Below are 15,530 nucleotides of genomic sequence, written 5' to 3' on the forward strand. Positions count from 1 at the left end.
TTTGCTACAATTATCAGGATTCTTTTCAAGTTGTTGTTCAGTGAAAAATATAATATTTCTTCTTGCTTTTTTAGTGTCAGACTATATTAGGAGCAGCCTCTGTTTCATGAAATGGAAGCTAACTACTTTATTTTATATACTTTTATATATTATATACTGCAGAGAGTGAGATTTTGCTTTAGTTTTTTTTCCTGACTTGAGAGTGGAACTGTATACCTGATATCACACCATGTGGAAATTGGTTTAATTTTAGTGGCATTATCCAAGCGCATCATTTCATAGTGTTAAGACTAAAAAAAAACCTCCGGCTGTCTTTGCTGTGGTGTCGACATTGGCTGATGTGACAAGTGAATTAAAGCAGTTCACACAACGAAGGAAAACAGAGAGGATTATAAAAGTATGGAGACAGGAGATGCGAAGAAAAATTGAGAATTGTTATTCTCCTTGACTGTAATTGTCTCCAGTTTGGCTAACCAAAACAAGCAGAGCCTTATAAATCTTTCTTTTTATTCATATCTTCTTTTTGTTTGTTAACACAGATGGGATACAAAACAATTGCAAGCTGTTGAAATACAGTACAACTCAGTTATGTAAAAGAGAGAATATTCCATGTCCTGTTGACCAAAAGTAAACAGTGCAGTTTCTTCTTATCTCATTTATCACAACATGTTATCACGTTTATTAATATTAAAAGGTCCTGGGATCAATTCCTAATTTGAACAGTTATCTGTGGATTGAGTGTGTTTTTGCCTCTGTTCTTTTCACTTCCCCTGGCATACAGGTTATGTTTGACTGACTATTCTTAAAAGGGAACTGCAAAGCTATTTTTATACCTTGGAGTTAGAAAGAATCAGCATTGATGACTGCATTTCAAACCACAATAAAAGTAAAATGTACACAGTAACTTGTAACATCTCCAATTGACACCACAAAATGAAGTTTCCAGGTATGTGCAGCTGTGATCGTCGCAGTCCCGCGCGGGGTCGTGCCCTCCGCCACCCGTTCCGTCCCGCGCACCTGGGGCGCGAACCCGGGTCTCCGGCGTAATGCAACAGGGCATCAACCGCGTGAGCTAAAGGAGAGCTCCCCGGGCCCAGGCAGCTGAGGACCCTGCTATGCGCAGTGAGGGCGATGACGTCACCACACCAGCTCCACTACACAGCAAATATTCTGTGATTCAGACCAGGACATGATGCAGCCCTATTACATTGTAAATTCATCTCCTTTAATCCAATAGAAATATTGCTCTTGACTTCAAGAGGGATTTGCTGATAAATGGAACTGCACAACCTGTATTTATTCGCACATACATTGCATTGCATTAGTCATTATGGTGACTAGTGAGCAGAAAGGGCCACAATACCTCACAATTCTTGCAAAGTCTCACTCTCGTCTTTGGCAAGACCAGTGCTTTTAAAGTTGGAAATTTCATCTTGTGATGTAAATCTGGTTTGAGAAATGTGGACTGCAGTTTCCCTAACTGCCTGTTTAGAGTGGGTAGGGTTTGAGGAATAGTCCTGCTTTTTCCTGCTTTCCAGGGATTTGTTAATAGTACAGCCAGTACTGACTATAAGATTACAAAGTAACAGAACCAAATAAGAATGATGGAGGAAATGGTTTTCCTCTTTGTTGCCTTTCTGATGTTTTTTGATATTTTGAAGATATGATATAAGATTACAAAGTAACAGAAACAAATAAGAATGATGGAGGAAATGGTTTTCCTCTTTGTGGCCTTTCTGATGTTTTTTGATATTTTGAAGATATGATATTTCTATAAGAAAGAGCATAGCGTACATGTTTTTAAAAAATACATTTTTATACGTGCACATGCTTAACGCAAGAAGTACGATTTTCTACTGTAATACTGTGCAGTCTCTATAAGCTGTATAAAATATTTCCTTTCTGAGGTACTGAAAAAGCAAATGTTTTAATAGTGGCCAGTTCAACAGTAAACATGAAAAAGCTGTAACGTGTACATACACAACATAGCTGCACATTTTCACTAATTTGAGTTTTAGGATCCAAGATAGACTGTATCAATTGTAAAGGCAGGATTCAGAAAACGCTCAGCAGTAATTCATAGAATAAGAGTTTTTCTGTTCTTGGAGTCCGTGATGTTTGGCACTTTGACTGATCTCCTCTCCCAGCCCTGCCGAATTCTTGTGACCACTCTGTCCACACAGGGCGTTATCAGAATGAATTTGAGGACCAGCACAGTGCACGGCACAATCAGGGAGAGCATATAGGCTGGAGGGAGATACCATGGGTAAGAGGAAGGCTTCAGGAACTTGGTCCAGCCATAGAGAATGGTGTGAGCCGTGCACAGCAACAATGTCATGTGGCCTAGTTTGGACTGTGAAAACAAACAAAAAATAAACACGCCGTTTGAAGTTGAAGTTGTAACCACAGACATTTAAAAACACCCATCAATGTAGAACTGTTAGCATTTATGATTTATAGTTTGATAATGTTACTAAGCAGCCCTGTGTTGGTTGGGGGTCTTACCTCTCAAAATTCAGGTTCCTACACACATCATGATAATTTTTGAAAGGTTAATGATTTTTAAATCACATTTTTGATGAACACCGTAAAAATACAAAATTACAATTCATATTTATATTTTCTTAAATTAAAGGAATGTGCTTCAGTTTACAAATTTTCCAGTGTTCATAAAAATAACTGCACTAAAAAAATACAGCTTGTTCACTTCTCTCACCAATTCCATTTCTTCAGTGTCTTTTTGCTTGTTAACACCCTTATGTGATTGAAAAATTAAAATTAATAACTCGTTGTAAAAATTATGGAAAATTACTATTACCATTATATACTTAATGGTAATCTAACTAATTTATTTGAAATTAGTTAGATTACTAGTCTAATTTAATACAAACAAATCAGTGCCTCAGCATGCATGTGATGGTTGCTCCTGTATCTGTAATATTGTTTTGCAGAAACACAGTTATTCTCTCTAGTCTTTCTTGTGCATCCCTTTGAATGTGCATCATTGGGCAGAATAATACTCTGACAATAAAATAAATAAAGGGGATCAGAAACAAAAGTAGATCAGTTGGTGAACATTTTAAATCTTTGTCACATTAGCACACGGAATGTTTTGCACTGTGATACTGTACCTGAACAAAGCGAAACTCTCTCCAGTTGACTGCATTACTGACGGAAGGAAGAGACGTTATTCCTAGCAGGACATAGAGACCAAATCCCAGAATACCACAGGAAAGATATGAATCACCGTACCAGGCCCAAGTATTATCAAATATGTCCGTTTTGTTTTCCTTAATCTGAAAAAAGAAAAGTCATTCTGATGAGCAGAGTAAACAGTATGAAAATGTACATGTATACATTATCTTTTATCACTAAGAGAGAATTATGAATTTAATTTTAAAACTATGGATCAATACAAAGGTCTGCACAGGAATGATCTGCCCTCTGCATTTAATATCTTTCAATCAACGCAAGTTATCTTCTGGTCCTCGTCCAGCGAAAGTTTCCCACGTGTTCAGAGGGAGAGCATGCAAATTCCAAGATAAGGCGATCTTATCTTCTTTTCTACTACAAAAATTCCCGATGCATTTATTCTTTTTAGACACAGCTACCACAGAAAAAAGAAAGAGGTTTTCTCAACGATCACATGTTGATTTGTTCCTACCTGAGAAGCGGTGTAGAGTGTTATGCGGTATCTCACATAGTATCTTATGGGGATGATTAATGTATACAGCACATGAAGTAAGGCAAAGGCCAAGGCCACCAGACCAAGCTGCTTTCGACAGAGCATCCATTTGTCCAGCCAGTTTGGAAATCTCTTGTACTTTGTGCCATTGTAAAGCTGTAAGAATCCTGCAATCACGCCTGGCAGGTAGCACAGAGCCAGCATGTTCAAGGACACAATCGGAAAAACCCGGTTGGTGAGGGAAATCATGATCCGGAATGAGTTGTCTTTTCCTTTAGTGACACGAGTATAGACGACATCTCTTATGACACAGTATATGAACAAGCCTGCAGTAAGGCCTGTGGCAATGTAGATGGGGATTCTCCATAGTGGAAAGAGGTGCAGGGGGAAGTCTTCAATTTCCTTGGCAGCCAGGAGAGATCCTTTGTCTAGGGCCGTGAGACCGAGGCTGCGGGCAATGTCACTAACCAAGTGCTTGGCTTCATCATCATCTCCACAAATTAACACCTGCATGAGGAAGGACATGACACGATATTGCATTGTACTTAGGAGTCTTTCAACAGCCCACCTGGTTAAGGCATAGCTGTTTAGTGTGCAAGGTTGCCAACATGATCACAGGTCTGCTGATAGAGCAGGCTTAGAAATCTTTGCATAGGATCTAGGAAAGAAGGAAGCTGAGAGAGTTTCCCCCACAGACAGAACAAACAAAACTTGTCACCATAGCAATATAAGGTGATAAACTGATCAACTCAACATTGCTGCGGCAATACAAGATGATTAACTGATTGACTCCAGATATTAGTAGGCTTGATAGGGTTAAAGATTTAAAAATATGATTCAATTGAGAAGAATTAGTGATCTACACTACTTTCAGCAAAAATGATAAAGACAAAAACCATTTGAATGTATAATTGTCATACCAAATATCAGAAAATCTGAATCTGTATGGTGAAATAAGACAAGAAAGCAAAACAAACACCAGCATGTACTATAACAATAAGTCACAGTGCTTTTGCTCTTGTGTCTCCGCTGGAGGTTGTCTGGGGCTAATTACTACCAGTTTCGAGGAAGCAGTTGCTCTTTTTTCAGTCCGGCGGTTCCTCTTGGATTCCCACAAGAAAGAAATGGTAGAAAAATATGAAGTGAAGTCACTTTTAATGTGTTGCATTTACACCTCTGCAAATGAAAACAGATGGTGGTGTCACCTTTGTCAATTAGACGGCCTGGGCAGCAGAAGTCATTGCAATTTGAGCATAAAGAGCTGTGACCAATGAACCAATTGGCAAGAGCTTTTTGTTCAAGGGTGAAGATTTTCTTTTCATGCTTGGATTTTGCCATCAACTAAAACATAAACCCAATATTCAGCAGTGGTAGGAAAAAAGAAATATGTGCTTGGTTGTATCAAGATACATTGCTCCCATCATGGCTGGTAACCACTGGGCTACCACTGCTTCACTCATTTATTATCTTTACCTTTCAATGGCGCATATGGGAGGTTGGCCTTACTATTTTCTCTCTTCATGATCTCTGCTTCACTGCTATACTGCTATTCACCTGCATTCTGAAAACTAAGATATTGGTTAAGATAAGATCAGATAAGATCACTTTATTAGCCATATACAATTTCTTGTATTATGAATTTGTCTTTTCACATACCCCAACGTGCTCTCCATGAGACACACAGAAAGGGAGAGAAGCCTGGGGTCAGATTGCAGGGTCAGCCATTTATCTGACACCCCTAGAGCAGCTGGGGTTAAGGGCCTTGCTCAGGGGCCTAATGGAGTAGAATTTCTCTGCCAGCCACGGGATACTAACTGGCAGCCTTCCAGCCACAGGCACAGATCCTTAGCCACAGAGCCACCGCACCGTCCCTGGGTCAAGACTTAAATGCTGCTATGCTGTTAATCCTACTGCAGCCAAAACATGTGTGCATTTTTTTAAAAAGCTGACATCAGCCAAGTTAATGTGCTTCTTTTAGATTTTAAACCATTAATTACTAAGAAAAATCTGTGCAAATAGGTGAACAGCAGCCTCTATTATACTGTTCTCCTGACCCAAATTTGATATGAAATGATGCAAAGTAAAACTGAATAGAAAAAGATTATTGCTACAGTTAAAAGTGAAGCATACCTGCATGGGAGCCAAAACTGAGCAAACTGTTCTAAATAAGAACATGAGAAGGGTTACAAACTAAAGGAGACTATTAGGCACATCTTGCTCAATGGGCTGCTAAATGTTCTAAGAATTCTAACTACCACTTTCTTGTTAATTACTTGTTTCTGTCTTTTTGCTCACTTGTCATGATTACTGTTTGCCTGTTTGTGTGTTATTGGAGACTCGCGAATTCACTGTACGTTTGTGGGAATGAGGAGAAACCTGTGGCATGCTGTTCAGGAGTCTTGGGTCTCCTTGATATGCTATGCCCCGATGAGTGCTGCCTTATTTTTCAGATTCCAGACAAGCACTTGTAAATAACAAGTACATTTTGTTATGTCACCTGTGTAAATTGATGCTGCTATCAATAAATATAAGATTTATATTTATTGATAGCAACATAAGCTGAAATCTACTTCCATTCTCTATTGTAGAAGTAATAACCGGGCAAACTGTAGTGCTTAGCAAAGAAATATGCGAATCTACAGTCCTTAGTGTGATTTTACTGCTTAGGTTTGAACTCAAAAACGGCAAAAGAAGCAATACTTATGTATTACCTCTAGCACATGGTAAAGAAAGCTGGCTATCTGACCTTCCATTATTTGCCTAAAGACCAAGTAATTTTATTCCATCTGCACAAAGTCATGGCATTAGCTGTCAATAATGACAATAATGCATGTAGGGGAAGAATCCAAACAGAACTAGTCTGTCACTATCTAAGCACAATCAGCTAATGTAAATACAATCTATTGACAAGCCTAAGGCCTCCCTTCTTAGAGTAATAACCCCAGATCTGTGATATTATATTCAGAATCCTCATTATGCCTGGGTCTTCAGTGAAAGACCTGCTGTCCCTTGCATAAAGTTATAGGAACAGCTGGCACGCTTACAGTAAAATACAAATGCAGGTTTGCAACTTTTTGGGGGGGGAGTCTGAGTGCCATGCTATTTTGAAAACTTTGCTGTTCTTTTAGCTTATAATTGTACCAGAAGTGCTTGGAAAAAAATCAGCCTAACTACTGCCTGAAATGAAGTATTGTGAAGTGCGTCAGCAAGTACTAATGGAAGGTCTGATACACTAATTAAAAAAGGATGTCAAATGTATGAGGATCTTGACGGGCTGTTGCTGATATTTTTTTTCAAGTGGAAACATGACAACAATTGACATAAACATGACTGCCTGGGGATATCAACACCAGCGTCCTTTGATAAGCTTATAAAGGGATGCCACACTAACATCATTACAAACAGCTTGCTTCTTAAGAAAGAAAAAAATATATACTGAATTAGCATTCAAGGCTGAGGAGAGGCAATTCTTCAATGACAGTGCAGGTAATTCTTCTATGACAATGTACTCTGTAATGAGTTTTTATTTTCTCATGTTAAACAGCAGCTCATCTCAAGGGGCCCTGGTACCACCTGCAGACAGCCGATTCTCAAGGCAGTGTAAACCCTTGCAGTTATTTTGTAAAATAAGCTGCTGTTTGTCTTTGTGCAACTTAATGATACTGTCTTAAGGTGGTACAGTGCACTGTATGTCGCTTGCTAGCAATCTAGAAGAGTATTCAAAACATTAAAGGAATAAAACACCTGCAGCACTAATTATTCTAAGTGACACCATGCAATTTGCAGTTTTGTTTCTTGATATATTTAATTTAGACATAAATCTTAAAATACTTCAAACATTACTTTGTTCTCTAACAACTATAATATACCAAAATAGTCTTGGTTATGTCAGAGACAAACATCACGCATGGTGTTTTTATGAAATCTTTCATTACTAAGATCACTTTATTGGCCATATACAATTTCTTGTATTTCTTGTCTTTTTTCGCATACCCCAACTTGCTCTCCATGAGACACACAGACAGGAAGAGAAGCTTGGGGTCAGAGCACAGGGTCAGCCATTTATACGGTGCCCCTGGAGTAGTTGGGGTGAAGGGCCTTGCTCAGGGGCCCAACAGAGTAGGATTCCTCTGTCAGCCACGGGATACAAACCTGCAACCTTCCATCCACAGGCGCAGATCCTTAGCCACAGAGCTAACGCACCGCTCAACAGTTTATGGGATAAAACACTACCTGTCGGTTTGCATCCAACCCTCCAGACTGTAGGGCCCAAGCTGAGACTGTGTTGAATGCCTTAACCACATTGGCTGCCGGAACCAGCCTTTTCAAGTGTTCTGCATTGGACTCGGGGTACTGGTTTTTCTTCAGGTTGTTGCTTACGTCCACAAGCACTTTTCCAGAAAGTTCTTCAGAAAACTCGCTGAGGAATTCGTAGTTTTCTCGATGCACAGCTATGAAAATGACCCTGGACATCTGTGCTGCATCCACATGGTTCAACACCTGAGCTCCTTTGGGAAGCAAGCTGGAATTTTCTGGGTGGCGGCTTCCAAATACTACAGCATACCCTGCCTGCAGTAAACGCAGCCCCAGTGATCGACCAAAGTCACCAGTTCCAAAAATACACACAGTTCCAAGTTGATGATGGGTTCCTGGACTGAGTGGGGTCATGCTGATGGAGTTGTTCGTCATGCCTGCAAAAGAATCGAGCGCACAAGAGGATGTGGAAGGACCAGGCGTACTCAGTGGTGATTTTTTACAGTTATACCCGATTCAAAGGGAGCAAATCAGCTGTTGAACGTGGATCACAAAATGTGTCTGCTCTTCTTGCATATTACCTAGAAAGGAGGAAGGACTAGGAAAGACTTAAATGGTTTTTATTTCTAAAATATGTGACTTTAATTTATATTGGGACTGTTGTTTTTTCAGTTATAGTTTATGTATCTGTAATGCATGCATGCACAGATGAATATACTGTTTATTATTTTTCTTGTTCTTCTTATTTTGTTATTAAAAGGACTGATGGGGAAAAAAAGATATTTAAAAACAAACTCAAAGCCTTTTTGTGTATTAATAGATTTGCACAAATCTTCACACACCACTGCTAGTGGTTATATTAGTCAAAAAATAAAATACCATTAAATCTATATCATATGGATATATTCCTGGGATACCCAGAATAGAATAGTACTGTTTCTGTATTTTTATTTACTTTTTAACTTAGTTAACTTCCAGGAAATGATTACACTGTATATATTACTTAACCAAGGCTGATATAAGAAGATAGTTTTACAGTTTTACTAACTGAAGAATATACATTTTGCAATATTTAACATGCTGGTGATTCCACAAGTGTCCAGGATGGGTTATGATCTACAGTACATAAAAGTGTCACTTGAACAGGAAAAGAGATATATTGTAATGTAATTACAAAATATAGGGAAGGATATTTGGTAAGGGAAATTGCTCTAACGATTTGCTTAAAAGATTTACTACCACAATGCGTAAAAATAGAAAAAAACATCAATGCATAATAAAGTAGGCAAAATGAAAAGGAGCAACAAAAAAGTATTATATAATGGTTCAAAATGCAAAACAATTTCTTTTAGTGCCTCCTAAAGTACTGTTTCATTCACATATACATTTTGAGATTCAATAGAAAAGATACAAAGGAAGAAATAAATTGTTTAAAGATTAATAGTATCTTTAGGGTCTCTTTTAACTAGAGACACTAGCATAATAGTGCAGCTTCAAAATCTTTGTCAGAAAAGCACACTGTCATTCACTCCTGGAATGGTCTTTCAACCATAAGGGTTGGTCAAAAATATATTATGCTCTGTAAAACCCAAGGATTTACAATACAGTTGCAGCAACTACTACAGTATGTTTACATGGTGTTCCATTAAATCCTGATGTAAACATTGTCCAGTAAAGAGTGCACAAATAATCAGTACAGCGTATGTGATAAAAACTGGCATGACAAAAATGGAAGGTAAAATGTTCTTTTCACAATTAAAAGACTACTGTATGTCTGTGCCTAAAATGATGTATCACACCAACTACAAAAGTTGCACCATATTGGAAATAAATCTCAAACTTTGAGAAACTTCTACAATGTTAGATCATATCAGGTTATATGTGTTTTCTAAGGTCTGAAAGATACAGAGAAGCACGGTCAATCTCAGATGTACTTTGGTTTCACGCTTGTGTCAGTTAAATATACACGTAGCTGGAAAGGCACCAGAGTGCAAAGGAATGGGTGCACTTAAAAGGACTGTGAAATCCTAATACAGTACATTCCTGTTTGTTACTTGTACCAAAGTAAGGCAATATAACAAGTGCAAAACTGTTTTCAACAGTGATATCAGTGCAGACACATGCATGTCTATTATTTCATGATTATTTTAATAATGAAATAAACTGCCCCACCCTTCTAAGTATCTCCTAACAAGGCAAATGTGTGATCTCCAGGGAGATGTCGAGTGCAAATGATTGTCTCCACATTCCCATGCCAGCTCATCAATTAGTGTCTCCCTGGAGACAACACACCTTACTTATTTAGAGATAAAAAATTCTGTATTATCTGAAACGAGTTATTTAGTCTGCTAAAAGCTTGAATATATCTGTAGTGTACTGGAGGGGTTTTGTAACTATTGCAAATATCTGTTGGATTTTTCTGACAGAAATTAAGCTAGTTTCAACATGAAATATTATTGTTTATTTTTCAATGCCATTATTAGACAACATTGTTATTCACTTATTAATCAATTCACTCCTTAATGTGAATTTATTCAATATTTTATTTGGAATATTTTAGGCACATGTCTTGTTTTTAAAACTCAATCGTTGGTCAAAATGACTGTTCTACAACTTTATTTTCAAGGACACAAGTACGGGGAAGTTTTGACATGTGTTGAGTTATATTCTTTTGAGCTTGCAAAGGCCTTCACACGTAAATGCAGTTTATATTTGAGAGCTTGTATCAGACTTGGCTGACAAGAACAAACGTCACATCTCTCCTCCTCCAGTTTTGCTATTGCTAATGTCATTCATATTTAGAAGTAAGTCTCTGTCTCCAGGAGAGAACATCATGGAAACTGAATAAATAGCAAATTCCTTTCCTTTTATATTTAGAGTTAGCCATTGTTGGAAACTTTTAATTTACACAGGAAGAAAACACAACACATGTGAGAAGAAACACAAGGACGATGTTAAAATAATGTTTTAAAATGTAGTTAAGTGGTTTAATTTAGAAAGATTAGGTTCTGGCTGGTCCAGAATGTTGTGTGGAAGATGATCAGGACTGAATGTGCAGAAACCGATACAGTAGCAACACACTCTGTTTTCTGAAACAGAAGGACTTAAATACAGCTTTTTAGGCTATGTGTACTATGTATTGGATGTGTTAACTTGTTTTGTTAAGAAAATGTACATTAGTCCGATTTTGAAAGCAGAAAATAAACGTTATTATAGTAACCTAATTTTATTTTTTACTGAACATATTATCCTGACAGATTATGCACACAAAACAATGTTTTGCTGATAAAGTTTTGTAGTAGTGCACTAACAAAATATAGATAATATGGTGTTAATTCTTCTTACATCATTGAATTTCAATAAATTATCCTCATAATTTTCCCACCAATGTATATACCTGTACATAGCTTATTCTCTCTGTTGATAATTTCCAACACTGTTTCTAAATATTTCCGTTTCTCAACCAACAGTAATATTAATACAACATAGTCTAAAAGCAGCAAATGGAAAGTGAGTAAGAACTAGTAAACAAATTCAAATCCAAAAGAGGTAAATATCATGGTCAAGCTGAATATTTAATGTTAGTACTGGAGATCATTAACTGAAGCAGAGTTATGTATAGTATATATATGTATCATAATCAATGGATAAAGACTTACTTTCCAATTAAGAAATTCTCCTGGAGAATTGTGATATTCTTCAAACAGTCTTCTCATTCGATACTGACAGAATAAAAAGTTCTCAGATGTGAGTCAACACAGTAACGTCGTCTGCACTGGAACACTGTTATTTAAATCTGAGATTTGTCCTGCCTCTCTCTGGAGGACTGCCTACTGGAAGGGTTCCAGAGTTGCATGTGTAAACCAGGAAATTCCCAGTGATCCTCAGGGCTAACGCACTGTCCCAAACAAACTGAAAAAACAGATTTTTATTACTTTTAGCCAGTAGTTTCTAAGCCAGAACGAAACAACAAAATAGAACTCCTGCACTCTTGTGTAAACACATGTCTTTATTCTTAAATTTTGATGAGGTTGGTTAAATTTGTGATGTGAGTTGCACTGAAAGGTGAAAAAAGATATCAGGGAGAAAGAAAGGAAGATTGCAATGCAAGGTTAATTAATACAGGTTTTTCAGCATTGCCACAGCAAGAAAGCAGTAAATGCCTGTGTAGTAATAGGGGGAAACATACAGATGATGAAAGGGAAAGGGCTGATGTAATAAATGAATATTTCACTCAGGTGTTTACCAAGGAATAAATCAACAAGCCTCAGGTCAAGGAAAGACAAAATTTCACATTAACAGCATTAGCATAGAAGAGGCAGAAGTGTTACAGATACTCAAAGCGCTTATGATAAACAAATCTCTAGGGCCTGTTGTTATTCTACCAATTGTACCTAAGGAAACGAGATGTTATTCACAGGCCTTTAACAAAACGCTCCCTAAAGTCAGTCAAGACACCCTCTCCAGAAAGGAAAATTGTTAATGTACTATCCATCCACATAAATGGTGACAAAATTGAGTAATTCTGCACAAATAAGTCAACTTCCATTAGGCCTAAAGGCTATGGAAATGATCATTATAAATGTAAGGATTGTATATATGGAAATAAGTACTGAGAGAATAGTCAATATGGATGTAGAATAAGCAGGTCTTACTTAACTATGTTAAAGCTCTTTGAACAAGTAACAGCAGCAAGGGACACTAACAGAGCATACAATATCATATTTTTTAAAATATTCCGAAGGCTTTTAAAAAAGGTCCCCATAAAGATGAATTCTAAAAATATAGACGTTCATAATAATGTGTTTCTTCCTATAGAAAGCAGTTGAAACGCGTAGAAAAAAGAGTATGGAAAGCACACACATTAGCGTAATGTAATTAGAGGGAGTACCGCATGGTCTTTATGAGAACCACAGCTCTCCCTAATTTATACCAGTCTTATACTGTAGATTCTGGTGTAGTTAGTAAACTAGTGAACTTTGCAGATGATACCAAGATAGGAGGATTAGCAAACACTGTGGAGACTGAAATGGAAATTCATATAATTATCTAATATGTAAGACAAATAAAGAGAATCCAATCCAAGCATCGCTGAAATCAATAAACGGAAAGCAAACAAATACATAAAATTGGTTTATATGGCCTTCCCTTTTTTTCTTAACTTTTTTTGTAAGCATGGATACACTAACTGCAGCCCATTTGTGATCTGGCTTTCTGATCTTTGTCTCTCAAATTATTTCCCTTCCAATTTGGAACTGAAAATATTTCCCTTCCAGAAGGAACCAGACAATTATTTTTCCATTCCACATGACGCAGAAACTTCAGGAGAGTTGAAGTGTCACATGTTCATCCTGCAGACAGGTACAGCACACTGCCAAGATCTTATGTTATTCTAAGACCATTTAGGAGCCTCCCATGTCCTATTCCTCTTTTAGTTCTTGTTTGTGAATAGGAATGCCTAGTATTCTTTAGGGTGGGGAGGGGCTCAGCACAGCTCAGAACTGAATACAGGCAAAGGTTGCTCTTTCTGAACTGCTGGGCCTTTTTGTGGAGGGGCAAGTGTTACAGAAGCCTACTCCAGGGCTCTAAGTTTCTGTCAGCCTGATCTTCAGGTTAAATGAATTTCATCAGTGAAAATAATAGTAAGTAGTAAGTCTACCTTAAAAGAGTAAAAGCTTGTGGCCCTGTAGAATAATTAATTGTTCCCACATAAATAGTTTTATTACAGTATATAAATTAGGTGATAAAGAATCCAAGCAGGGTTCTTGTCAAGGATGAGGGCAAATTATCAGATCTACAAACCACTGGTTGAAAAAGTGATAATCTCACTGATGGGCTGCAAAAACATTTCTTTGCTGCTGATGACTTCATGATGCCTTTTCAAGATTATAATCTTTAAGACACCTGTAAACGTGAATGTCATCCCCAGATGCTTTTCATTAAAGTCTTAGAAGCACCTTTTAAATGACAGAATTACTTCTTAACATCACTGTCTATTTCCATTAAGTATGGTAATCATCACACCAAAATGATGTGTTTCACACTGTGTTTGTAATTACCTGCAATTATTCTCGGTGACTTTGCTGCATTACTATGCTGGTCAAAAACCACTGTTGCCTGTGACATCATTCCCAGTGGTATCCTATTTATTTGTTACATTCTGTCTGTTTGCCTGGAAATCTCAGTGTAGCTGGATAGAATTGAAAATTATTTTAGATTGCAAAGTTTTATGTAACAATTTGATCAACTTTATTTTATTTAGTGCTCTTAAAGGCAGCTTCTCAAAGCGCTTTAAAGAATGACAACAACGATAAAAAATACACAAGATGTGCACAATGAGAATACACGGTTATTGTTACGGCGTTACGAGTCAAAGAAGGGCGAGGAGGGAGGGTAGTCGATGGGAACAAGCTGGAAAGGGATCCGAGAGCACAAGATGTTGAAGGTTGTCAGTAACGAGAGCTCAGGAGGTGACAAGATTCCTAATACCAAGCAGTGAAGAAGGTGAGCAGGGGGTTTAAGTAGTGAGGAAAGGGGTGTGGTACGGTAATTGGGTAATGGGAGTTAATTAGGCCCAGCTGCGCTCGTAACAGTTATAGGAGACAGTAGATGGTGGTACTAAATACAGCAGGAGCAGAGGAGTAAAGACCAGAACCAGTTAAGTAAAGGCTCTTCTAAAAAAGAAGGTTTTGAGTACTGTATAAAAACCTACCACTACTATTTTTTATTTACTATGTTTGATGAAATGTCACCATTATCCATTAGGAAACTTACAAATATACAAAAATTATAATAATGTTTAAATGCAAGTACCACCAGGTGTTTATCACATTTGTTGCTTTCCTTCAGTTTTATGAACCTGTTTCTCCTTCATCAGCTTTGAAAGATGAAAAAATGAACTGCAAGGAGTAGAAGAATGAATGGTAATACATAGAAGACATGAGCAGCAGGAAAGAAAAACCCCATCAGTCCTTGATGCTATATGAGCATACTTCTGGTGGAGTCACGATGTTGTTATAATGGCCAGTGTGCCGGGTTGCTCTTCTTGAAAAGTGTGTTACTTCAGCCAAGGTTCAGTTAGGGCTGTAGGCTGGTGTTTTACAATTCTGGGAATATGCAGCTCTTATTTACAGAAAAGATAAAGGGGCTATGAGCAGTATTTGGATTCTGATAACTTATCTGGTTCTTATACAAGTTTAGCATAGCTCTTGTAGTCAGTATTTCAAAAATCAAACCTGTTTTATTTGAATGGACTGGGTTCCATACACTTAGAATGTTTTTCTTAGTTTTCAGGTCTATTAAGGTCTATTATAAGTCAAAAAGTTTGGGGTTTGCAGTCAAACCTTTATTTGATCCTTCTCTTAAGAACAACTCAGATGTACAATTGAATGCATTATACAACATTTTGATCTAGGTTGGGAAAGCATTGACACATAAATGTGCAGAATAATTTTACTAGCATTTGTATTGACATAGGATCTGGGTGAAAATACACAGTGTGGTGACTAATTATTTTGTCCATAAAATCATTTTAGATTCGTAAATAGAGTCAGATTACAAACACATAATATTTAATAAGTATCTTGACTTT

At 37.4% G+C, this 15,530-nt stretch overlaps 1 protein-coding gene across 1 annotated transcript; it reads right to left on the minus strand.

Moving 5' to 3' along the window:
• Positions 1-488: 488 nt before the first annotated feature.
• On the minus strand, positions 489-11,691 carry steap4 (STEAP family member 4). Its single transcript, XM_006636146.3, has 5 exons — positions 11,599-11,691; positions 7,919-8,376; positions 3,665-4,192; positions 3,132-3,296; positions 489-2,353 (listed from the first exon to the last, which is right to left on the minus strand). The coding sequence occupies exons 2-5, from the start codon at positions 8,372-8,374 to the stop codon at positions 2,078-2,080; spliced, it is 1,425 nt and encodes a 474-aa protein (XP_006636209.2). The 5' UTR covers positions 8,375-8,376; positions 11,599-11,691; the 3' UTR covers positions 489-2,077.
• Between the last annotated feature and the right edge of the window lie 3,839 nt (positions 11,692-15,530).

The sequence above is a fragment of the Lepisosteus oculatus genome, chromosome 10, assembly GCF_040954835.1.
Source record: "Lepisosteus oculatus isolate fLepOcu1 chromosome 10, fLepOcu1.hap2, whole genome shotgun sequence".
NCBI classification, from domain to species: domain Eukaryota; kingdom Metazoa; phylum Chordata; class Actinopteri; order Semionotiformes; family Lepisosteidae; genus Lepisosteus; species Lepisosteus oculatus.

Excerpts from the sequence above, each read along its gene's own strand:
- steap4 (XM_006636146.3), bottom strand. The coding sequence starts at position 8,374 with ATGACGAACAACTCCATCAGCATGACCCCACTCAGTCCAGGAACCCAT. Across the intron at positions 4,193-7,918 it reads GGTTGGATGCAAACCGACAG|GTGTTAATTTGTGGAGATGA; the intron begins GTAGTGTTTTAT and ends TTCCTCATGCAG. Across the intron at positions 2,354-3,131 it reads GAGAGTTTCGCTTTGTTCAG|TCCAAACTAGGCCACATGAC; the intron begins GTACAGTATCAC and ends TTGTTTTCACAG.